The sequence below is a fragment of the Onychostoma macrolepis genome, chromosome 16, assembly GCF_012432095.1.
Source record: "Onychostoma macrolepis isolate SWU-2019 chromosome 16, ASM1243209v1, whole genome shotgun sequence".
Lineage (NCBI taxonomy): Eukaryota > Metazoa > Chordata > Actinopteri > Cypriniformes > Cyprinidae > Onychostoma > Onychostoma macrolepis.
The window spans coordinates 18,850,762-18,877,828 of NC_081170.1; the positions used below are offsets into that span (position 1 = coordinate 18,850,762).

At 45.3% G+C, this 27,067-nt stretch overlaps 1 protein-coding gene across 1 annotated transcript; it reads right to left on the reverse strand.

Moving 5' to 3' along the window:
• Positions 1-402: 402 nt before the first annotated feature.
• Positions 403-25,813, reverse strand: LOC131521687 (uncharacterized). Its single transcript, XM_058746636.1, has 6 exons — positions 25,526-25,813; positions 24,976-25,070; positions 24,656-24,709; positions 22,622-22,765; positions 8,565-8,665; positions 403-8,477 (listed from the first exon to the last, which is right to left on the reverse strand). Exon 6 carries the CDS (start codon positions 2,014-2,016, stop codon positions 403-405), a length of 1,614 nt encoding a protein of 537 aa, XP_058602619.1. The 5' UTR covers positions 2,017-8,477; positions 8,565-8,665; positions 22,622-22,765; positions 24,656-24,709; positions 24,976-25,070; positions 25,526-25,813.
• Between the last annotated feature and the right edge of the window lie 1,254 nt (positions 25,814-27,067).

The following is a 27,067-nucleotide window of genomic DNA, read 5'->3' on the forward strand; positions in this document are numbered from 1 at the left end:
TTACAGTAAAGCAGTCATGTGTTTTTAAAGAATAAACTCAACTAGTCTATGTGTACATGTAGTAGCACAAACATCTATGATGTGTGTTATATGTGCACATTGTGTTTAGCACAATTACAAATTTGAAAATAAAACAGGATCATTGAAATTGGGATATTTACATATTAAACTCATCGCTATTAAGCTGCTAACCCACTAGCAAGTGAAGTCAGTATCTGGAAGCCTTGTGTGAGCAATGCAGTTAACTCACTAAGAGTTTTACCTGAGGATGACTTGTTACATGTAAACAATTGATCTTTGCCTTTAGAAAGTGATTTCCTATGTTTCAGAAAATAAGGTGGAGGTCTACTCCTTCCCAGTGCCCAACATTTTTCTTCTGTATGGCCTATTTTGTGACAGGAACTACAAAACCTGCTGTCTTTGCCATAGGGTTGTCTGCTGTGTTCTCCTGAAGTTTGAGGTTTTCATGACTCCTAATGCTTCTCTTACACCATGCATTCTGGTACATGACTCTGTGCCATTATTGTGCTGCATCACCTTAAGAACTGAAACTGGCACGCTATCTTGAGCAGTGGCACATGCTTTCCAAGAACTAAGAGTTCTAGAGTCATCACAGCTAGTCACCTCTTCCAAGAAGTGGACATGCTTTTCAGCCCCATTTCTGTTAGAATAATTTGTGCTTTTCTCTTCTGTTAACCCCTGTGCAGATGCAATATTGAGGGCCTTTGATTTCCATCTGTTTTCTATCCTCGAACCCCAATCTACTATCGTTCTGAACGTGTTTTCGGACGGATCTACTCCGTTTGACAATGCATTTTGGACTGGAGTGCCAGCATTGTTCTTTATGAGTTGTAATAACGGTTCGTGATCACGGCTTGCAGTTTCTAGACCGGAATGTTCTTTGTATGTCACCCACAGACGTTCAGCGTATGTTTCAAACGGTTCATTGCTTCCCTGTTTAATTTCTAGTATCCTGCTCCAATCCGCGGTCGTTGGTCCCCTCATATCTAGCAATGCTTGTTTTAATCGTTCATAGATACTTTCGTCGGTTTCATTATTATTTCGTTTGATTATGTCACCGGATTTCATCTCTGGGCTTAGTTTCGATCTTAGTTCTTCAGGGATCGTAAGGAGTGCTATTTGCCACACATCTCTAGTTTCTAGTTTAAACACTGTAGCCTGTAACATCAGTGTTTCCCAGTAGGGTTGGAATGGCCCTCTTTTGGGCATCATTCCCACGATTTGTTTGTGTTTTGTACACTCTTCGCATGTTAATGGACGGCTAATTGTGGTTATTTCATCGTTAGCGTTAGTCATGGTTTTTAGTACAGCGACTCTGATTGATTTGGGTGGTCTTTCGCTGGGTTTTGCTCTTGCTTTGATCGGACTTCGCTGATTTCGTTCTTCATGTCTCTGAACGGGAGCTCGGTTACGAGTTTCTCTCCGTGTCCGACTCCCTAACGCAGCAACATCATCATCATCATCGCTATCACTGTTTTCCTCAGAATCAAAAGTTTCATCCAGTGCTGCTTTCTTTACTGCAGCCACCGGGAAGCCTGCATTATCACAGCAGTCTTCAAGGGCTGATATATAATTATTGCCGGCTTTGAGTTTCTTTTGGAGCGCATCTATTTTTCTTGCCATGTTTTCACTTTTTCTTGCCCAACCTTGTCTTTCGTATATAAACGCCTCGACCTGTGCTCTAAGCTTTTGTAATTCATCCGAACGTGCTTTCTCGATTTCTTTGATACTCTCTATCATGCGTTCATTTTCGGCTAATGTTTCTAGGTCGTTTTTCCTAAGCAAGTAGACGATGGCAGCTGTTGTTTTTTTATATTTTGATTTAGATGCCAATTTTTCTCCTTCGGCCAAAAACCAAGATATGATTTCGTTGTTTTTCCACTTAAGGTTTAATCCTTTATCGTTTAAACGAAGGAGGGTGTCTTTTATTTGTAAGGCTTGAATTTCCATGATCTCCTGATCTACACTGGCGCTGTACTGTCCCTGAAAAGTCATGTTTCCCAGCTAGTTTTCTTCCCACCGGATTTCTACGGTCTCCGGTCTAACAATGGGTATGTCGACCCGTTCTAAAATGTCTATATGTGAGATGCAAAAAGCTTTCCCTGACTCTTCTAAAAATAAAAGGAACGAACTTACCACAGCAGTTGTAGACAGGGAAGAAGGAGCTCAAGCCTCATATCCTCGGTGTGAATGAAACCAAAATTCGCGCTGGAAAGACGTCACTCGCCTAGGTAGGGAGATCACGGAGGTTGGTCACCACTGTAAGGTCCACAAATTTGGTCCAAGGACGGTATCCAATCGTGGGTGAAGGTTTCCTGCGCGTTCGGCCTTTTCAGCGCGCAAAATTGTTCAGTCTAGGTTAACTTCAAATCTGACTCCATTTTAATATCTAATCTGACTCCATTTTAATATCTAATCTGACTCCATTTTATTATAACATCGAATTTAGGTTGAAATGCAAATTGGTTGTTTGTCTATTTCTAATTAGTATTCTTCTGATATTTGATTATTCTGGTGACTCTTTACTTTATATTTACTCGTTCATTCAGGTGCTCATGTCTCTAACAAGGATACAACATATTCTACTAGAGTCAATAATTACAGAGTAAAACAGAATAAGATCAAATGTAACAATTTATTATCAGTCAGGTAAATATGTATTATGTCAATTACATAGCCAATTCAGAGATATCAGATCATATCAATACAAAACATCGAATTCTCAAAGATAAATCTACGAGTAAAAGATGCATACCTGACTTTATAGAAATACATAGTGTGAAGTATAGAGACACCACACTACGGGCTTCTGGCTACAGATCGCCCCGATCCTTTTGCAACACTTCCTTAAGTACCCCAGAACAAGACCAACATCCCCCGAGATGGAGACAGGAGCTAACGATTGGAATTTGCATTGACGAGTGGAAATTTTGCATGGAAACCACTTGAAACTGACCTGCCCTCGACAGTATGCAAAATCTCTCTAAACTCTTAGGATCTGTATTACCTTTTAGTTTACTTCTTATAAGAATAAGACCATTGTACCAGTTGCCCTGAGACAATTCAAATGATACCAAACATGACTGTTAATATCACTTGCATTAATGTAGAACATTATATTCCACTATTGACCATTCTGAGTGAGTTGAGTGAAGGGAAGGATGGGTGAGGGGAAGGAAGGGGTTGAAAATGCACTGATGCATATGTGAGAGAGGCGTTTTCCTGCATTTTCTCTCAGTGGGATGTGGAGACAGATGTCTGTATGTTAATACACCGTGTTGGTGTTGTCCATCTCAGAAGTTCAAAGTGTCTGAGGTTCTGTAATTCTTACAACTTCAAGCTTTCACAACTGCTTTAAACATTCAGGCTAGGCTTTCTCAAGCCAACCTAAAGTTTGTCTCGACGAACTTTTTAATCTAGTTTATTAATAATATACTAAACACATCACATTCAGTCATAATTTCTTTATTATTTATACAATACAGCTTGTAAACAGTTACAAATACATGATTAGCACAAACCATATAACATTTACATTTACAATCAAATACACACAAAGAGGTATTAAGTAAATTATAGGCAAATTTAAATAGTGTCAAGTTACAAATAAAAAAATATGTTATTTTATACCTAACCCACAATTGTAATATCAGTCATACACAAAGTTAATTTTTAATTGCTTTTTATACATGTAATATCACTCCATAATTACAGTTTCTTTAAAGTTGTGCAGCATTTGGGGGGTACTTTTTTAATTATTTGCATCAAAAATATTATATTTTGTATATTTTCATATAAAATGACAACATTTTATGTAAAATGTACATTTCTAATCTTCATTAATGTAAATAACATGTAAAATATGCCATCTGCTATTTAGTGGACGATTTCTGTCACATCATATAGGTCTATTTTAACCAAAAAACGACGTGAAAAAAGTGCTTTAAGTTTTTATCTAAATGTTGAAGCTGCTAAATTTTGCTTTTGCTAGTATATTAGTCTATTATCTCAATCATAGCAGTTTAAGAAGTGACTCGCAGAATATTTCAGCAGATTGATTCCTGTAATTGGGTAAATACAGTTGTCACTATTCCACTTGTGAATGGATTATACAGAGCGTGCATTATAGTCGATAGCCAGTTAATATTCGGATTATATCTTTTTTTTTCTAAGCACATTTTACTAATTCCAAACCACAAATATACACACAGGAGCATTTGAAAGAAGTCAATTTCAGCAGGTGTCTAAAATGAGTCAATACTAATTTTACTACTTACTACTCACACTTTTAAAAACTCTGGATCTACACAAATCACGTAAATTATCTATTTTAGATTCAAAATTACAATTTTCACTTAAAGGTGATAAGTTTGCATCCCTGAATATTCAGTTGTTTATGTCCCTTTTTTATATTTGCATACAGTACATGTCTATTGTGTCTAGAATTATTGTAGCAAAACTGAGCACCTGCGACCGTGGAATTTGTATTTGTAGAGAATATTTCAGTAAAGTCATCAAGAAAATGTTTTAGGAATTGCAAACTTGTATTTTGTTTCTTTCTCTCTCAAACCAACAAAACCTTCTCAAAATCTTCACTGCAGGTGCATAAATCCTATTCTACAAATCACAAATTACGAAATTCACAGGCTGTTATACCAGATTTATGCGGGGCTATATTTCATTTTTCCAGAATTTAACTGTGGTATTTGTAGATAAGTTCATGTTGCAATGACCTGCCCATCTCAATTCAAGCAGCCATTTTCAAAAAACGTCTAAAGACGCATCTTTTTCATCAACACCTGACCAATTAATGCTATCACTTACCTATTCTATTCAGTTAAATTCTATTCAGTTTGATCGAATTTCAAATTCTAATCAAGCGTGCAAGTGGAATCTCACATTCTGATATGTCATGTGAGATCTCACATAAAAGTTCTACTTTACAGTTGTGGTCAGAATTATTGGCACCCTTAGTTAATATGATCGAAAAAGGCTGTAAAAATAAATATGTACTGTTTAAAATGCCACAGATCTGCCTCGAAGAGGATGTGTGTCTATATGCAAGGTGAGGAGGATGGTTTGAGTGGCCAAAGACTCCAAAGATCTCTTGTCAGGTGAGCTCCAAACTCATCAGGCATTATAGGAGAGACTCAGAGCTGTTATTGTGGCAAAAGGAGATTGCAAAAAGTACTGAATAAAAGGGTGTCATTAACTGCGGCCAATGTGTATTAGAGAAAAAATATGAGCTTCCCCCCACCCACTTTTTGATCTTTTATTAAAAAGGATTGACAATGCAGATTTATTTTTATAGACTTTTGTTTATATTTACCAAGGGTGCCAATAGTTCTGACTATGACTGTATATATGCAAATGTGCAAAATTTGTTCATGACTTCACATTTTTGATTCGGGTGTGTGAATGTGTTTTGCCCCACATTCACATAAGTTTCTTAATTTGTGATTTGTAGAATATGATTTGAATCTCAGAATTTGAAATGATGTAACTGTTGTGTTGTGTTTGTTAGAGAGAAAGAGTAAAAAAAACATTTGGAACTCCTAAAAAAAACAACAACAAAAAAACACTTTTCTCTGTGACTGTAAATTTACTACCTGTAATACGCACGTGTGACTATTCTTTACACCTACACATTCCACTGTCACAGGTGCTCAGTTTTGCTATAATAATACCTTAGACAGGGGTACTCAACAGGTGGCCCGTCCGCATTAATTTTGTGGCCTGCGTCATGCTGAAGATTAATGTATTTTTATTACAGGTTGCGCTCAAAATATTAGGCAGTTTGATTTTTTTATAAATTAAATGTAACCTATACAATCACAGTAGTAAAAGCTGCTCGATCTCTAAGCGCTGTAACTAACCACGCACGGCACACCCCAAACAACTTAAAACAGAAGCGTTGTCCAACAAAAGAGGACAACATGATTTTACTCCACAACATCAGTCGAGTGTTTGAAATAACTTCATTTTGTGAGCTGATGTGCGGTTTTTGTCACAGAACGAGGAAGATGATATATTCTATACGGTAGGGGTGGGAATCTTCAGGCGCTTCACGATCCGATCCGATTCTGGGAGTCACGATCCGATTCCAAAACGATTCTTGATCTACATTTTTTCCCCAATTAATCTTTACAACTTTACATCTTAACCAAAATTGCAGTTTCTATGCTTTTTGTTTATAGTTGGAATCTCTGTGTGTCAGTACTGCCATCTTAAAAATAAGGGTGTGAATCTTCACTGGTTTCATGATTCAATTCAATTACGATTATCATTATCAACTTAATATCACGATGCGTCACATTCTCAGTTTTCAATATTACTGCACACGGCTACATTTTCATATCAATTTTATTTTGTTCAAAATGTACTTTATTTTATTTTTTTATTATTATATAAGCAGGCTACTTTAAAAAAAAAAATTACGGTAACACTTTCTTTGAAACCCATATTTATAATACATTATAAGGATATTCTTAAGGCATTATAATGAATGCATAATGCATTATAAAAAACCTTATAATATGTTATATCGTCTTATAAATAATCATAATAACAATTACAATACATTATAATGCATATGCATTTGTGGTTATAACTTTTAAGATTAATGATTATTTATAACACAATGAACACCATATTAAATCTACTTCATTTATAATGGACTATATATCTTGACATTATTTAAGATCTACATAGTATCTTACTACAGTACATCTTGTAAGTGGTTAGGTGTGGAGTGTTATTTGAGTGTTCCCTGTGAGGCTAATATTAATTTTAATGTGAGCTAATTAATAATTTCAACTGAAAAAAAATGCAGTGTTTATTTATTAGGTTACATTTTATTTTGATGGTCCCCTTAGTCTATTGACTATAAGCAACTTTGCAACTACATGTCAACTAACTCTCATTAGAGTATTAGTAGGCTTAGGTTAAGGTTAGGGTCGGTAGAATGTTGACGTACTTGCAAAGTTACTTATAGTCAGTTTGTCTGTTGGGGAATCATCAAAAGAAAGTGTTAGCATATATTTAGCAGACATACTACTAATACTCTAATGACTGCTAGTTAATGCACAGATCTATTTCGATATAGCAGATGTTTTGTTCTGCTCTGAAAACATAACTGACTGTGTGTACATCAATTTCGTATAAAAATATTCGAAAATGCAAGTGCATTTAACCGCAGCCGCAATCGAGCTTCAGGACAAACAAACACAAAGCGCACGTGAAAGTCTGTCTCACAGCACAAATTCTGTGCAATGAAGGATTATAAATATTATGAAAATACCAAAGATGGCTGGAAGAACACAGTTAAACCATATCGCGTCGTATGTTTATTGTCGTATACTGTTGGATATTTAAATAAATAGTCAGATCGCGAACAGATTCAATCACCCACGCAATCTTGTTCATAAATGACAGGATTCATATGTCTATTAAAGCCTTAAATCACAATGTAACGTTCAAATCTGCGTTCGCGCTGATCCAAAGAGAGCAGTTTACTTATGTGAAACATCTTTACAAAGTCTTTTGTATCGTTATACAGAAGCGATCAAAATTGAAGCATCTTCACTTTCAAAAAGGTTATTTATTCTAATAAAGATTGTATCAATTACAACATAACGCCAGCAGGTGGAGACAAGTGACTTAAACTGAGATTCGTTCAAAAAACATTGATTCATTCAGGAATGAAACAAGTGAAGTCTTCATGAGCAAGTCATGAAGTTATGAGTTATGAATCATTTGTTTCACTTTATCAGTTGGTTGAATATTGTATTCTATACATAGACAGCAGTAATTTTTTTTTCTAGAAACTCTAGTAAATTACATTTTTCAGAATCATGGTGGGAGAATAGTGATATCTATTTTAAAAATATAAATATGAAAAATAATACTACTTCTTCCTAAAGTACTTTGTGAACTATGTTTGCTCAAGAATGTTTTTAGTTTTAGCATTTTGAGTTTGTTCAATAGGCTACTCTGTTCAATATAGCAAAACAAACTTTTAATCCAATTTTTAGTTCCAGATTTTTACTCTTTAAAAAATAAAAATAATAATTATATATATATATATATATATATATATATATATATATCTAATATTTATTTCATGCTCAGTCTTATTTTAAATAGGACAAGGACAAGCAAGACTTAGATAAGTAATAAACTGTATTTCTAAATCAGTAAATCTGCAAATATTGTCTTAAATAAAGTCTGATGATGCAAATTGTAATTTGTGCTTTATATTATAGCAATATGTAGTTTAAATGCGGCCCGCTTGGCCTCTGAACTTGAGTACCCCTGCCTTAGAACATAATACCAATAATACTATGGTAGTAGTCAGCCATCTATGCAAAAGCAGAGGTCAGTGTGGTGTACTGTAGATACAGCTGTCCAGGGCAACATCTGATGTACTGATGTCTTCAACTGGGAATCCAGAAAACCTGCAATAAAAACAGTACAGTTCAAAATCCATCATGCATAACCAATATAATAGGACTGCCCAATCCTGTTCCTGGAGATCTACCCACCTGCAGAATTCAGATCTAACCCTGATCCAACACGCCCGTCTGTAATTGCCAAACTGCTGTCATTGATGCGCTGTGAGGTAGATTTGTTGACAAGTTCCTCCCTAAAAGTACATTGATAAAACAGTTTTTTCATAGTGGATAATTTAATGAAGTCATTCGCTAAATAATATTAGCATTGCTAACAGGCGGGACCTTATGAGAAAGGCATGTAACAGCTTTTTAGGTTAGTTTACAGGCATTTACATTTGCATCATAAATACATACTCAGTCCCAAAGTGCTCCTTAGTAAACGTGGTAAAAAGATTTCTAAACTGATTAATAATTAGTATATAAAAAATGAATAGAATAGAATAGAGAAAAGGGAGAAACACAGCTAAACCCTCCATCTAAATCTTCTCAAACAAGTCAAAGAAGTATTAGTTCCTGTTCAGAAGTTATAGTACACAGGAAAAAGAAATGAGACATACAATCACCTCCTAACATTTTGCATTATTTGGCAGAGTTTTGCTTACTAATAAATGTGACCTGTGCTGGCAAAATGAGTCGGAATGCACACGAGCTAATTTCGAGTTACAGGCAAAAGAAGTGAAAGATGTTGATTTTGGTCGAATTTGAGTTTTTCACAAAAATTAGTTCATTAAGCCCTCTTCTAGCGATCCCAATGCTCTAAATAGTATTTAAACATCTAAATATATCTTTATTTACATGTTTTCTGAAAGGAGTACCTTTTCTCCGCTCGCATCTCGTGCTGACTGTCATCTGAAGCTTAACGGCGCTTCTGATGGCGTGTGATCCCGATAAATATACACACATACACGGAATTACAGTATTTAAGTATTCATGCAAAAATAATCTGTATGTCTTAAGTGAACGTTTGGGGAAATGTTGGGTAAAAACATCAGATGTGTGACATTATATCCGTTCAGTACAGTAGGTCTAATATACAGGCCGTCTGTCTCAATGCTAATCTAATAATAAAAGAAAAGAGGGAATCATTCGCTGCTCTTGACTGAACTGCTTTTGTAATCAATTCATTCATAATAAACACACTAAAGTGATTTTTACATTTGATTATTTGTTTCACTTACTTGAATGCTTTTGTTTAGATGTAAAATGAAAAAAGTAATACATTACTTGTTTCTTTCCTGTGTGTGTGTGTATATATATCTTTTATTTTTTTGCATTGATTCATATTAATAACAACAAAGATAAAATAAAAAAATAGCTATTTTGTGATTATTAATCTAGTAATGATTATTAAGAAAATAATTGGGAGGAAATAATTAATGTTGGTGATTTTGCTTTGGAACCTTCAGAAAACTTTAAATCAGTTTTTCTCAAAATGCTTTTGTCAGGGATCGGTCGAGAGATGAGGCGAGGACTCAAGTGCAGGAGAAAAGTGGGTCTTTTATTAAAAAAAGAAACAAAAGATGACCAAAAACCACCCCGAGGGGGAAAACAGGCAGGCAGGCAGGCAGAGAGCTACAGCACACATAGACAAACCCACACACGATACCAAACATCCAACATTAACAACGAAACAGCACAGGACTGCAGACACCAGGAGACTATATGGGGAGCCAAACGAGGAGGACACAGGTGAAGTAACTGAAACAATAATGAGATAACAAGGAGGGTGGGGTCAGACAATAGACAGGAAAGCACATGGCACGTGAGCGGACACCGCCGCCTCGGGAGTTTTGTGAGCGACACCGCCGCTGGAGGAACGTGTGCGGAAAACGCCGCTCGAAGCCTTGTGAGCGGACACCGCCGCTGAGGAACGTGTGCGGAAACCGCCGCTGGAGTTTTGTGAGCGGACACCGCCGCTGGGAGCCTTGTGTGGACACCGCCGCTGAGGAACGTGGAGCGACACCGCCGCTGGGAGCCTTGTGTGCGGACACCGCCGCTGGAGTTTTGTGAGCGGACACCGCCGCTGGAGTTTTGTGAGCGGACACCGCCGCTGGAGTTTTGTGAGCGGACACCGCCGCTGAGGAACGTGAGCGACACCGCCGCTTCGGGAGCCTTTTGTGGACACCGCCGCTGAGGAACGTGAGCGACACCGCCGCTGGGAGTTTTGTGTGCGGACACCGCCGCTGGAGTTTTGTGAGCGGACACCGCCGCTGGAGTTTTGTGCGGACACCGCCGCTGGAGGAACGTGAGCGGAAACCGCCGCTGGGAGCCTTGTGAGCGGACACCGCTGGAGGAACGTGAGCGGGCACCGCCTCGGGAGGAACGTGAGCGGGCACCGCCGCCTCGGGAGCCTTGTGTGCGGACGCCGCTGCCTCGGGAGGAACGTGAGCGGAAACCGCCGCCTCGGGAGCCTTGTGTGCGGGCACCGCCGCCTCGGGAGGAACGTGAGCGGGCACCGCCGCCTCGGGAGGAACGTGAGCGGGCACCGCCGCCTCGGGAGGAATAAGCCATGTGCTAACACACACAGTGACATCTGGTGGCCAACCAGGGCACACCAGCAGGGCCGTGACACAACCCCTTTAAGGAGCGGATTCTAGACGCCCACACACTAAAACTGAGAAGAGGAAAAAATATGTCTAGGAGAGCGGTGGGCCGGAGGCGGATCAGGGGGAGAGATGGTGGGCCAGGCCCATGTAGCGGCAGAGGGGGACCTGGGGACTGAGGCAGCGCCGGCAGGATGGGGACCCAGGGCAGAGCCCGCGGCCACCACAGCGGTGTGTGTGGATTTGCCACCTGGGAACGGGCAATGACAGGCTCTGCCGCTTTGGGAGCCTTGTGTGCGGACACCGCCGCTCGAAAATCGTGAGCTGCCACCGCTGCTGAACCTTGTGAGCGGGCACCGCCGCCTCGAGGAACGTGAGCGGACACCGCCGCTTGGGAGTTTTGTGTGCGGACACCGCCGCTGAGGAATGTGCGGACACCGCCGCTGGAGGAACGTGAGCGGACACCGCCGCTTGGGAGCCTTGTGAGCGGACACCGCTGGAGGAACGTGAGCGGGCACCGCCGCTGGAGCCTTGTGTGCGGACACCGCCGCCTCGGGAGCCTTGTGAGCGGACACCGCCGCCGGGAGCCTTGTGTGCGGACACCGCCGCCGGGAGGCTCGTGAGCGGGCACCGCCGCCTCGGGAGGCTCGTGAGCGGGCACCGCCTCGGGAGCCTTGTGAGCGGACACCGCCGCTGGAGTTTTGTGAGCGGACACCGCCGCTGGGAGTTTTGTGAGCGGACACCGCCACTGGAGGAACGTGTGCGGACACCGCCGCTGGAGTTTTGTGAGCGGACACCGCCGCTGGGAGTTTTGTGAGCGGACACCGCCGCCTGAGGAACGTGTGCGGAAACCGCCGCTGAAGTTTTGTGAGCGGACACCGCCGCTGAGGAACGTGTGCGGACACCGCCGCTGAGTTTTGTGAGCGGACACCGCCGCTGAGGAACGTGTGCGGACACCGCCGCTGGAGTTTTGTGAGCGGACACCACCGCTGGAGGAACGTGAGCGGCACCGCCGCTGAGGAACGTGAGCGGCACCGCCGCTGGAGGAACGTGAGCGGCACCGCCGCCTGGAGTTTTGTGCGGACGCCGCCGCTGGAGGAACGTGAGCGGAAACCGCCGCTGAGCCTTGTGTGGACACCGCCGCTGGAGGAATGTGTGCGGACACCGCCGCTGGAGGAACGTGAGCGACACCGCCGCTGGGAGTTTTGTGCGGACACCGCCGCCTGGAGTTTTGTGAGCGGACACCGCCGCTGGGAGTTTTGTGAGCGGACACCGCCACTGGAGGAACGTGGTGCGGACACCGCCGCTGGGAGTTTTGTGAGCGGACACCGCCGCTGAGGAACGTGTGCGGAAACCGCCGCTGGGAGTTTTGTGAGCGGACACCGCCGCTGGAGGAACGTGAGCGAAACCGCCGCTGAGGAACGTGGTGCGGACACCGCCGCTGGGAGCCTTTTGTGAGCGGACACCGCCGCTGGAGGAACGTGGTGCGGACACCGCCGCCTCGGGAGCCTTTTGTGAGCGGACACCACCGCCTGGAGGAACGTGAGCGTAAACTGCCGCTGAGGAACGTGAGCGGGCACCGCCTGGAGGAACGTGAGCGGCACCGCCGCTGAGGAACGTGAGCGGGCACCGCCGCCTCGGGAGCCTTGTGTGCGGACGCCGCCGCTGGAGGAACCTGAGCGAAACCGCCGCTGGAGTTTTGTGCGGACACCGCCGCTGAGGAATGTGCGGACACCGCCGCTGAGGAATGTGTGCGGACACCGCCGCCTGAGGAACGTGAGCGTAAACCGCCGCCTCGGGAGGAACGTGCGGAAACCGCCGCCTCGGGAGCGCGAGCAGACCACGCCGCATTGACATCAGTGGGGTTCCTGCACGCCAGATCAGCCCGGGACGCCTGGAAGCGGGCTGGAGGTATTGGGTGCGGCAGACGAGGCCTCTGACACCCTTTGATTGCCACTGGGGCCCTGCAGCTTCTGCAGCTTTGTCGGCCACCACTGGAGGTGCTGCAGCTCGAGCACTGCCTGAGGCACTCCAGCTACCCTAGCTGGGGAACGTGCCAGGAACTCCACAAATTCCCCAAACGCCAGGTGGTCCAGCCCCTCATCCTCCACCATTTGAGGGGCTCCTCAAGGGCACTATTGAAAAGGTCCTTGAGGGCCGCATCATTGTACCCCAAACCCTCTGCTGCACCACAGAACCTCAGGGCAAACTTCTCACATCAGTGCCCTGCTGACGGAGGGAGCTCAGGGCCTGGAACTGGAGGATGCGTTGGTAGAGGGGCTGCTGACGTTAGAGGCTGGTGGATGGTGTGAGCCCATTCTCCGCTGAGTCCTCATTTGGCTGTTTCGTTCTGTCAGGATCGGTCGAGATGAGGCGAGGACTCAAGTGCAGGAGAAAAGTGGGTCTTTATTAACCTCTTCCACTCTAATTGCCCGTGGGCGGGCAAAAGAGCTACGCCATTATATTTAAACCTATTTTTTTATGTTTCTGGAGATACTATCACCCCATATATAGTATCATTTAAAATCTTAAAACCTCATCTTTACACAGAATATAATGATATTTGTGTATATGGAACACAAATAATGAATATAAAGCTTTAAAAAACAATCGTCACAAAATAGCTCCTCCCCCAAAATGGCGATGCAGAAACGTAAATATGAATATATATATTTTATGTACCTCACAAAACAGAAAAATCATACATCAAAAGAAAGCTCTCATTCTCAGAATGTGACTGTGTCGTTTGTTTTATTGTTTTAACATCATAATTCACATTATCTCCATAAGAATCGGGCAGTAAAATATGATTTCTGTGAAAAACAAAGACAAACGTCTCATTTCTGCTTCGATTACAGGTGCTCTAAGCTAAAATCAGCCACAAACACTATATCATCTTTACCCTAGGATGTTTTCTTTCAAATGAGCCCATTTGTACTTTTCTGTGAGCTCCTCTTGGTAAATAATCCACTGTTATGTCGCGGATGTCCAGAACACAAAATGCGCCGACGCGAGAAACACGCGATCTACACGCGATCTACACACCATCATCAAAGCGCAAGGGTCCTCTAATCATGACGATTATATACATAATCAGGCACGTGTTCAAAGCTGAGGTTGTCCGCTCTCCAATAACATGTCAATCATTTATCTAGTAGTCCAATCACATGCTGAATCAGCCAATGAATCCATGAACGAATCAGTGGAGTAGGTGGGCGGATCACGACCGGTTTGTTGTTGATGATAGGCTAGTAGATAGTGACAAGTGACGGAGACGACTGACAGAAAATTTGTAGATATATTTGTATTTTTCGAGCGTTTTGATTAAAAATGGCATCTGGAGAGGGAAAAGCAGCTAAAAGGTGTTCTCTTGCGTCAAAGCAATATTAGAAGAGCTTGAAAGAGAAAGTGACGCTGGATCCAAAGGACACATGCACTACAAATGACACTTTGCCTCCTTTGGTTATATTTGAATAACTCTTGTTCAGAATGTGATAGAGAAAAATCTTTTTTCTGGTGGATACTGGCACATAGTGTAGTCAAACAATATAATCAGCAGGTCCCCAGAGCAAACAGAACCTGAATCACAGATTTTCAAAGACAGGATTTAAAAAATAAAATAAACAAAAAGGCCTATTTTTTTTATGTTTATCATAATATTTTAAAAGCATACAATGCTATTTATGACGTTTTGCAATCTGATTTAGTAAATTTGAAGGGTTTCCTGTACAATGACACTAGCTATTTAAATTTCCTACACTGTATGTGTCTAGGGTGAACATTTAAACTTGGGTGTGTTAAATTCAGGCGGAATTCCAAAATATGCCTTAGAGTGGAAGAGGTTAAAAAAAGAAACAAAAGATGACCAAAAACCACCCCAAGGGGGAAAACAGGCAGGCAGGCAGAGAGCTACAGCACACATAGACAAACCCACACACGATACCAAACATCCAACATTAACAACGAAACAGCACAGGACTGCAGACACCAGGAGACTATATGGGGAGCCAAACGAGGAGGACACAGGTGAAGTAACTGAAACAATAATGAGATAACAAGGAGGGTGGGGTCAGACAATAGACAGGAAAGCACATGGCACAAACAACAAACAATAAGCCATGTGCTAACACACACAGTGACATCTGGTGGCCAACCAGGGCACACCAGCAGGGCCGTGACACAACCCCCCCTTTAAGGAGCGGATTCTAGACGCTCCACACACTAAAACTGAGAAGAGGAAAAAAATATGTCTAGGAGAGCGGTGGGCCGGAGGCGGATCAGGGGAGAGATGGTGGGCCAGGCCCATGTAGCGGCAGAGGGGACCTGGGGACTGAGGCAGCGCCGCAGGATGGGGACCCAGGGCAGAGCCCGCCACCACAGCGGTGTGTGTGGATTTGCCACCTGGGAACGGGCAATGACAGGCTCTGCCGCTTTTGGGAGCCTTGTGTGCGGACACCGCCGGAGGAACGTGAGCGGACACCGCCGCTGGGAACCTTGTGAGCGGGCACCGCCGGAGGAACGTGAGCGGGCACCGCCGCCTGAGCCTTGTGTGCGGACACCGCCGCTGAGGAATGTGCGGACACCGCCGCTGAAAATCGTGAGCGACCACCGCGCTGGGAGCCTTGTGAGCGGACACCGCCGCTGAGCCTTTTGTGAGCGGACACCGCCGCTGAGGAACGTGGTGCGGAAACCGCCGCTGGAGTTTTGTGAGCGGACACCGCCGCTGGAGGAACGTGTGCGGACACCGCCGCTGGAGCCTTTTGTGAGCGGACACCGCCGCCTGAGGAACGTGCGGACACCGCCGCTGGGAGCCTGTGAGCGGACACCACCGCCTCGGGAGGAACGTGAGCGGCACCGCCGCTGAGGAACGTGAGCGGGCACCGCCGCCGGGAGGAACGTGGAGCGGCACCGCCGCCTGGAGTTTTGTGCGGACGCCGCCGCTGGAGGAACGTGAGCGGAAACCGCCGCTGGAGCCTTGTGTGCGGACACCGCCGCTGAGGAATGTGCGGACACCGCCGCCTGAGGAACGTGAGCGACACCGCCGCTGGAGCCTTGTGTGCGGACACCGCCGCCTGGAGTTTTGTGAGCGGACACCGCCTCGGGAGCCTTGTGAGCGGACACCGCCACTGGAGGAACGTGCGGACACCGCCGCTGAGCCTTGTGAGCGGACACCGCCGCCGAGGAACGTGTGCGGAAACCGCCGCTGAAGCCTTGTGAGCGGACACCGCCGCCTCGAGGAACGTGAGCGAAACCGCCGCCTCGAGGAACGTGTGCGGACACCGCCGCTGGGAGCCTTGTGAGCGGACACCGCCGCCTGAGGAACGTGTGCGGACACCGCCGCTTGAGCCTTGTGAGCGGACACCACCGCCTGAGGAACGTGAGCGTAAACTGCCGCTGAGGAACGTGAGCGGGCACCGCCGCCTGGAGGAACGTGAGCGGGCACCGCCGCCTGAGGAACGTGAGCGGCACCGCCGCTGGAGTTTTGTGTGCGGACGCCGCCGCTGAGGAACCTGAGCGGAAACCGCCGCTGGAGCCTTTTGTGCGGACACCGCCGCCTGAGGAACGTGAGCGAAACCGCCGCTCGGGAGCCTTTTGTGCGGACACCGCTGAGGAATGTGTGCGGACACCGCCGCCTGGAGGAACGTGAGCGACACCGCCGCTGGAGCCTTGTGTGCGGACACCGCCGCTGAGCCTGTGAGCGGACACCGCCGCCTGGAGCCTTGTGAGCGGACACCGCCACCTCGGGAGGAACGTGCGGACACCGCCGCTGGAGCCTGTGAGCGGACACCGCCTCGAGGAACGTGTGCGAAACCGCCGCTGAAGCCTTGTGAGCGGACACCGCCGCTGAGGAACGTGAGCGGAAACCGCCGCCTCGGGAGGAACGTGTGCGGACACCGCCGCTGGAGTTTTGTGAGCGGACACCGCCTGAGGAACGTGCGGACACCGCCTCGGGAGGAACGTGAGCGGCACCGCCGCTGGAGTTTTGTGTGCGGACGCCGCCGCTGGAGGAACGTGAGCGAAACCGCCGCTGGAGTTTTGTGTGCGGACACCGCCGCTGAGGAATGTGCGGACACCGCCGCTGAGGAACGTGAGCGGACACCGCCGCTGGAGTTTTGTGCGGACACCGCCGCTGGAGTTTTGTGAGCGGACACCGCCGCTGGAGTTTTGTGAGCGGACACCGCCACTGGAGGAACGTGCGGACACCGCCGCTGAGTTTTGTGAGCGGACACCGCCGCTGGAGGAACGTGGTGCGGAAACCGCCGCTGAAGTTTTGTGAGCGGACACCGCCGCTGGAGGAACGTGAGCGGAAACCGCCGCTGGAGGAACGTGTGCGGACACCGCCGCTGGGAGCCTTTTGTGAGCGGACACCGCCGCTGAGGAATGTGTGCGGACACCGCCGCTGGGAGCCTTTGTGAGCGGACACCACCGCCTCGAGGAACGTGAGCGTAAACTGCCGCTGAGGAACGTGAGCGGGCACCGCCGCCTGAGGAACGTGAGCGGGCACCGCCGCTGAGGAACGTGAGCGGCACCGCCGCTGGAGTTTTGTGTGCGGACGCCGCCGCTGAGGAACCTGAGCGGAAACCGCCGCTGGAGTTTTGTGTGCGGACACCGCCGCTGAGGAACGTGAGCGAAACCGCCGCTGGAGTTTTGTGTGCGGACACCGCCGCCTGGAGGAATGTGTGCGGACACCGCCGCTGGAGGAACGTGAGCGGACACCGCCGCTGGGAGCCTTTGTGTGCGGACACCGCCGCTGAGTTTTGTGAGCGGACACCGCCGCTGGAGCCTTGTGAGCGGACACCGCCACCTCGAGGAACGTGCGGACACCGCCGCTGGGAGCCTTTTGTGAGCGGACACCGCCGCTGAGGAACGTGCGGAAACCGCCGCTGAAGTTTTGTGAGCGGACACCGCCGCTGAGGAACGTGAGCGGAAACCGCCGCTGAGGAACGTGCGGACACCGCCGCTGAGTTTTGTGAGCGGACACCGCCGCTGAGGAACGTGTGCGGACACCGCCGCCGGGAGCCTTGTGAGCGGACACCACCGCCTCGAGGAACGTGAGCGTAAACCGCCGCCTGAGGAACGTGAGCGGCACCGCCGCTGAGGAACGTGAGCGGGCACCGCCGCCTGAGGAACGTGAGCGGGCACCGCCGCCTGAGTTTTGTGTGCGGACGCCGCCGCTGAGGAACTCTGAGCGGAAACCGCCGCTGGAGCCTTTGTGTGCGGACACCGCCGCTGAGGAATGTGTGCGGACACCGCCGCCTGGAGGAATGTGTGCGGACACCGCCGCTGAGGAACGTGAGCGGACACCGCCGCCGAGGAACGTGTGCGGAAACCGCCGCCTGAGCGCGAGCAGACCACGCCGCCGCATTGACATCAGTGGGGTTCCTGCACGCCAGTATCAGCCCGGGACGCCTGGAAGCGGGCTGGAGGTATTGGGTGCGGCAGACGAGGCCTCTGACACCCTTTGATTGCCACTGGGGCCCTGCAGCTTCTGCAGCTTTGTCGGCCACCACTGGAGGTGCTGCAGCTTCGGCGAGCACTGCCTGAGGCACTCCAGCTACCCTAGCTGGGGAACGTGCCAGGAACTCCACAAATTCCCCAAACGTCAGGTGGTCCAGCCCCCTCATCCTCCACCATTTGAGGGGCTCCTCAAGGGCACTATTGAAAAGGTCCTTGAGGGCCGCATCATTGTACCCCAAACCCTCTGCTGCACCACAGAACCTCAGGGCAAACTTCCTCACATCAGTGCCCTGCTGACGGAGGGAGCTCAGGGCCTGGAACTGGAGGATGCGTTGGTAGAGGGGGCTGCTGACGTTAGAGGCTGGTGGATGGTGTGAGCCCATTCTCCGCTGAGTCCTCATTTGGCTGTTTCGTTCTGTCAGGGATCGGTCGAGAGATGAGGCGAGGACTCAAGTGCAGGAGAAAAGTGGGTCTTTTATTAACCTCTTCCACTCTAATTGCCCGTGGGCGGGCAAAAGAGCTACGTCATTATATTTAAACCTATTTTTTTTATGTTTCTGGAGATACTATCACCCCATATATAGTATCATTTAAAATCTTAAAACCTCATCTTTACACAGAATATAATGATATTTGTGTATATGGAACACAAATAATGAATATAAAGCTTTAAAAAACAATCGTCACAAAATAGCTCCTCCCCCAAAATGGCGATGCAGAAACGTAAATATGAATATATATATTTTATGTACCTCACAAAACAGAAAAATCATACATCAAAAGAAAGCTCTCATTCTCAGAAATGTGACTGTGTCGTTTGTTTTATTGTTTTAACATCATAATTCACATTATCTCCATAAGAATCGGGCAGTAAAATATGATTTCTGTGAAAAAACAAAGACAAACGTCTCATTTCTGCTTCGATTACAGGTGCTCTAAGCTAAAATCAGCCACAAACACTATATCATCTTTACCCTAGGATGTTTTCTTTCAAATGAGCCCATTTGTACTTTTCTGTGAGCTCCTCTTGGTAAATAATCCACTGTTATGTCGCGGATGTCCAGAACACAAAATGCGCTCGACGCGAGAAACACGCGATCTACACGCGATCTACACACCATCATCAAAGCGTGCAAGGGTCCTCTAATCATGACGATTATATACATAATCAGGCACGTGTTCAAAGCTGAGGTTGTCCGCTCTCCAATAACATGTCAATCATTTATCTAGTAGTCCAATCACATGCTGAATCAGCCAATGAATCCATGAACGAATCAGTGGAGTAGGTGGGCGGGATCACGACCGGTTTGTTGTTGATGATAGGCGAGTAGATAGTGACAAGTGACGGAGACGACTGACAGAAAATTTGTAGATATATTTGTATTTTTCGAGCGTTTTGATTAAAAAATGGCATCTGGAGAGGGAAAAGCAGCTAAAAAGGTGTTCTCTTGCGTCAAAGCAATATTAGAAGAGCTTGAAAGAGAAAGTGACGCTGGATCCAAAGGACACATGCACTACAAATGACACTTTGCCTCCCTTTGGTTATATTTGAATAACTCTTGTTCAGAATGTGATAGAGAAAAAATCTTTTTTTCTGGTGGATACTGGCACATAGTGTAGTCAAACAATATAATCAGCAGGTCCCCAGAGCAAACAGAACCTGAATCACAGATTTTCAAAGACAGGATTTAAAAAATAAAATAAACAAAAAGGCCTATTTTTTTTATGTTTATCATAATATTTTAAAAGCATACAATGCTATTTATGACGTTTTGCAATCTGATTTAGTAAATTTGAAGGGTTTCCTGTACAATGACACTAGCTATTTAAATTTCCTACACTGTATGTGTCTAGGGTGAACATTTAAACTTGGGTGTGTTAAATTCAGGCGGAATTCCAAAATATGCCTTAGAGTGGAAGAGGTTAAAAAGAAACAAAAGATGACCAAAACCACCCCAAGGGGAAAACAGGCAGGCAGGCAGAGAGCTACAGCACACATAGACAAACCCACACACGATACCAAACATCCAACATTAACAACGAAACAGCACAGGACTGCAGACACCAGGAGACTATATGGGGAGCCAAACGAGGAGGACACAGGTGAAGTAACTGAAACAATAATGAGATAACAAGGAGGGTGGGGTCAGACAATAGACAGGAAAGCACATGGCACAAACAACAAACAATAAGCCATGTGCTAACACACACAGTGACATCTGGTGGCCAACCAGGGCACACCAGCAGGGCCGTGACACAACCCCCCCTTTAAGGAGCGGATTCTAGACGCTCCACACACTAAAACTGAGAAGAGGAAAAAAAAAATATGTCTAGGAGAGCGGTGGGCCGGAGGCGGATCAGGGGGAGAGATGGTGGGCCAGGCCCATGTAGCGGCAGAGGGGGACCTGGGGACTGAGGCAGCGCCGGCAGGATGGGGACCCAGGGCAGAGCCCGCGGCCACCACAGCGGTGTGTGTGGATTTGCCACCTGGGAACGGGCAATGACAGGCTCTGCCGTTTTGGGAGCCTTGTGTGCGGACACCGCCGCTTCGGGAAAATCGTGAGCGGCCACCGCCGTTTCGGGAACCTTGTGAGCGGGCACCGCCGCCTCGGGAGGAACGTGAGCGGGCACCGCCGCCTCGGGAGCCTTGTGTGCGGACACCGCCGCTTCGGGAGGAATGTGTGCGGACACCGCCGCCTCGGGAGGAATGTGTGCGGACACCGCCGCTTGGGAGCCTTGTGAGCGGACACCCCGCCTCGGGAGGAACGTGGCGGGCACCGCCGCTGGAGCCTTGTGTGCGGACACCGCCGCCTGGAGCCTTGTGTGCGGACACCGCCGCCTGGAGCCTTGTGTGCGGACACCGCCGCCTCGGGAGGCTCGTGAGCGGGCACCGCCGCCTCGGGAGGCTCGTGAGCGGGCACCGCCGCCGAGGAACGTGCGGACACCGCGCCGGGAGCCTTGTGTGAGCGGACACCGCCGCCTCGGGAGGCGTGAGCGGACACCGCCGCCTCGGGAGCCTTGTGGCGGACACCGCCGCCTCGGGAGGCGTGGCGGGCACCGCCGCCTGGAGGAACGTGAGCGGCACCGCCGCCTGAGGCTCGTGAGCGGGCACCGCCGCCTCGGGAGGAACGTGGCGGAAACCGCCGCCTGGAGCCTTGTGTGAGCGGACACCGCCGCCTCGGGAGGAATGTGCGGACACCGCCGCCTGAGGAACGTGAGCGACACCGCCGCTGGAAGCCTTGTGAGTGGACACCGCCGCCTGGAGTTTTGTGAGCGGACACCGCCGCCTCGGGAGCCTTGTGAGCGGACACCGCCGCCTCGGGAGGAACGTGTGCGGACACCGCCGCTGGAGCCTTTGTGAGCGGACACCGCGCCGGGAGCCTTGTGAGCGGACACCGCCGCTGAGCCTTGTGAGCGGACACCGCCGCTCGGGAGGAACGTGCGGAAACCGCCGCTGAAGCCTTGTGAGCGGACACCGCCGCCTCGGGAGGAACGTGTGCGGAAAACGCCGCTTCGGAAGCCTTGTGAGCGGACACCCCCGCCTCGGGAGGAACGTGTGCGGAAACCGCCGCTTCGGAAGCCTTGTGAGTGGACACCGCCGCCTCGGGAGGAACGTGAGCGGAAACCGCCGCCTCGGGAGGAACGTGTGCGGACACCGCCGCTTCGGGAGCCTTGTGAGCGGACACCGCCGCCTCGGGAGGAACGTGTGCGGAAACCGCCGCTTCGGAAGCCTTGTGAGCGGACACCGCCGCCTCGGGAGGAACGTGAGCGGACACCGCCGCCTCGGGAGGGTGGGGTCAGACAATAGACAGGAAAGCACATGGCACAAACAACAAACAATAAGCCATGTGCTAACACACACAGTGACATCTGGTGGCCAACCAGGGCACACCAGCAGGGCCGTGACAGCTTTATCTTTATCGACTTCAAACGGGTGTAGCGCAGTAATTTTTCGTCCGATTCTAACAACTCATATATCATTTTGAAAAGTGAAAAAGTATTTGAAAATTTGCTCATTTTGCCAGCACAGGTCACAAATGGTGAAATCTCTATACAAGTAATTCAGAGAACAGGTAAACCTTGTTCATTTACATATATTACCAACACTGTAACAATACAAAGCTGGTTGAAAATCTGCAAACTTACCTTTTAGGGCAATGATTACAATATAAGGATTATTTGGCAGCTTTGTATGTTCATCTAGTTGCCATCATCTGAAGTCTTTGTGAGTGTTGGCGTCTTCACACGCCAGGCTGGATCCAAACTGGAACTGGTGTAATCTCTAGTAACCTTGGGATGGACATCCCGAGATATAAACAGGAAAGCAAAAGGAGAAAGATTAGAATAGCTGCTGTTCATATTATTTCAGACAAAAGATTATTTATTTAATCAAATATAACTTAATTGCAAGGTTATGAGATGTTTTGTGTGAATGTTAAAATGTAATTGATTGCTGTGATCAAAGCTGAATTTTCAGCATCATTACTTCAAACTTCAGTGTCACATGATCTTTCAGAAATCATTCTAATATGCTGATTTTACCAAAGAAGCATTTCTGATAAATGGGTCATTCTATAGAAATGTACATTTTTCTGTCCCTAGCCTTTACAGAAATATAACACTTGAAAAAGACTTTAGGGTTACAACTTGTTTTATATATTTTAAATTGAAACAATATGTTATTTGATCAATTAAACCTTCTTGAGCCATCAATGTGGCAATATTTGTTCTTAATTAATTATAAAGAATTCCAAGCACCACAAAACTGCTCGTCCCCACAGCCATGTACAGAGGGAAAGTGCTTTATTTTGAGAATACTCAAAAATCTGGAATACAAATGGATTAAACTACTTAATTTAGTGAGTATACCATGACTGACAACATGTGGTTTGATACCTTGCAGCAGACATTCTGCAAAATGCATTTTTCATGAAAACTGTAACTGGTGTTACTGTCACTGGTGTCACCTTCTTTATGGGTTACACCAGTGAAGATCAGTTTATGTTTATGTTCTTTTACTAACTGCTTTCACTAATTGCTAAACGTAACAATTTAGTCTCATCTATTAATTATAGTTGAAGAATAAGTATCTTTGGTCTAATGTATGTCACTGGTGATTCATTGTGTCACTGGTGTTATCGTGTTTTTTTTCTGTCACATTACATAAAATGTGTCACGTGGCACGATAATAATTTTACATCCATTGAATTCTGCTTCACTCAAGAGTTAAGATTTTAAGGATTGCATCATTACTTGTTTATAACTGTTTTTTCCCCCAAAAATATTTTCATTGTTATAACAAATACATGGTTGCACAAATGTACTAACATCATTCAATCACACTTTTAACAAACCTGATTAAAATAAATAAAACAATCTAATTTGTTGCATTATCATTGTTTTCATGTAACTGACTACATGTGCTGAAATAAATCGAGAAATAATATTTCACAAAAACTTCTAAAATTGACAAAGAAGGTAACACCAGTGACAATTTTTTTTTTTTTTTTACATGTGGTCTTTAAATAAATCTACTAAAAATATTTAAAAAATCATTAAGCTGTCATTTATGTGTATTCATAATGTAAAAAGGTAATCTAATAATGTGGTCTAAGTTTAAAAAAAAAGAAATACATTTTAAGACATCTTGCCAAAAGTACCAAAAGTGGATGTTTCTGTTTTAACAGTGTAAAGTTCGTTTGTTTGTTTATTTTTATCAGGATTTTTTTTAAAGGAAATTCTTATTTTTATTCAGCAAGGATGCATTAAATTAATCAAAAATGAGTGTTAAGTTTTCTGTTTCAACTAATGCTGTTCTTTTGAAATTTCTATTCATCAAAGAATCCTGAAAAAAAAACCCACACACACACAAAAATATTGTGCAGCACAACTATTTTCAACATTGATAATAATCAGAAATGTTTCTTGAGCAGCAAATCAGTATATTAGAATGATTTCTGAAGGATCATGTGGCTCTGAAGACTGGAGTAATGATGCTGAAAATTCAGCTTTGATCACAGGAATAAATTACATTCACACAGAGAACAGCTATTTTAAATTGTAATACTACTGTTTTTTTTTGTTTGTTTTTTTATCTGAATTGTTTAATAAATTCAGGCTTGGTGAGCATAAGAGACTGAATTTTGAACGTTAGTGCATGTTTGAGGTTAACTTACCAACCATATTGTTCATTGTGCCTGGGAGATGTTGTCCGACAGGAGGTCCGCTCTGAGTCTGGGGTGCAGGCCATCAACATGGAAAAATGTAGGAACATAAGAAGCAATTTGTCACAGAGCCAACAATATTTAGTATACAATGCCAGCCAGGTTTATTACAAGGAACCAAGCTAGAGCAGGTGAAATGTAGAAAAGAGAAAGAAGAATATACAGAAAACATTCTTTTAACATAACATCATTTGCTTCTAGGTTTACTTATTTAATATTGCTCATACTTCTTATTTGTGGATGTCAAAGCCCTCTTAAAATTTTAAGAAGCTTCACCTGTTCACTTGTGTTCCTTACTTCTCCATCTGCGGCTCCCTTCAGAAATTGTGAAATCTTGGAGCCTCCCATCTTGCCGTGCTTTTGTTTTTCTTCTGAAATCACAGAACAGTTTTTTATCAACATTTGTTTACCATGAGAGATAAAAATACGTTTGAACTAGATTCAGTTAATTGTCCCGCTGATGTAAGTGACGTCACCGATTAACGGTACAGTGTAGAGTAGACTATATGTTTAGGTTAAATAAATGAGCCTATTTCCAATCACTCACTGAAAAATTACCAGCAAAACTTTTACAGAACTGTCAAAACCTCTCATCTACACATAAAGATGTGAATAAAATCCCAAACATTCAATAAGAGCTGTCTATGGAGTTAGCCTAATGTTAACGTTACGTCCTCTGAAAATGGCTAAGATGCTAACGGACTTGTTCGAAGACACTAAACCATTTCTATTAACTAATTTCACCAGAAACGAGTCAAATACAAGCAAGAGAGGCGTCAGGAATAACTGTATTTAATGTTTGTGAGATTTTAGGAACTAAACTTACCGAAAACAGTAAAAACAGCAGCGAGAAACGGAGCTTCCTGCTTGTCAGTCGTTGTGTTGCCGCTCCGTTTCCATGGCAACTCCCTCTGCTCCAGTGTTTGAACCGACGCGGCTCGAACGTTCAGCACGCACGCATTAAAACACGTCACAGTCACGCAGAATTTACATAAACAATCATATAAAATTAGAACATTGCATAAATAAATAACTTAAATCTAATTAAATTATTATTAAATCATACATTTAATTTATTTAAATGTAGTTCTATGACACCCTGCACGTTATTGTCGGATAAAGCAGCACTTTTATATATATATATATATATATATATATATATATATATATATTTATTTATTTATTTTTTTTAATGAACACTCAACCACCTTATTTTATTAGAAAGCCTGCTTGCATGTAGACCAGGGGTGGGCAGTTAATTTCTCTAAGGGTCCAAGAGAAACTTGGTCAGTTAAGAGGGCCAGATCAACACACCTAACTAGATTCTTTATAATAAATAAATAACAAAAAAAAAAAAAAAACAGTAAATGAATGAAAATGTGAAGCAATATTTTATGAACGTTCACAAAAACAGTTTTGAAATTGCAAAAAACAAACAAACAAAAAAACAGTGTTTCAAAAACTAGCATCACAACTTTGGACAAAAAAAGGAAGTACCTGTATTTCAAAGACCAGCATCACATTAGAGCAATTCCAGCTTTATTGACGTGACATTCGCAGACAAAACATAAATTCTCATATAAATAGGCTATTAGACCTGTGTTGAACCATCTCTTTATATTTTTCTAAATTCCCTAAAATAGAGTCTAGACTTCAAAAAAGAATCAGTCTATAAACGTGTTTTATATTATTTATTTATATACGAGTTTTTGGGGAGATAACATAGGCGTTTTGTACGATTTACAATGCACAAGCCATAAGCAGCAATATCTGCCGGATGTAGAAAGGTTGTCTATTCATACATTTTTTTTATTTTTATTTTTTTTGTGTGTGTGTGTGTGTGTTTCAGAGGGAAAATCAATGTAGCCTAGTCAACGTGATCTCTCCGTTATGGACTTGACAGTTCTAAGAGCGGAGACGGGTAGCTATTTAATAGAGCTGCCCCCAACAATTTAACTAGTCGTTCATTTAAGCCAACTAGGCCTAATCGCATGTTTATCCAAAGTTTATAATCCACAGTGAACCTTAACTCCGCGCTCAAGCACACGCATAAAGTTTGCCACAAAGCACAGGAAAAAGTCGCCAAATGATTATGAATGTGTCGGGAAAAAAAGTAGTAATTTTAATTATTTATTAATATGAGTTGGGCCTATTATGAGTTTCGAACTGATGTCGTTTCATTATTAGGAAAAAAAAAAAAAAAGCAAATGATCTCGCGGCCGCCCCGTCCTGCATTCCACACTCCACACAAACATCTGAATATGGGCCAGTAGACCTACTAGAACACATAGGTTTATTAACATAATTCACCAGTCTACACCCGAGACAGATGCAGTTATAACTTAAAACTGAAGCTATTTGAGTTTTA

What these genes read in the sequence shown, in the direction of transcription:
- LOC131521687 (XM_058746636.1), bottom strand. Translation starts at nt 2,016, where the DNA reads ATGACTTTTCAGGGACAGTACAGCGCCAGTGTAGATCAGGAGATCATG.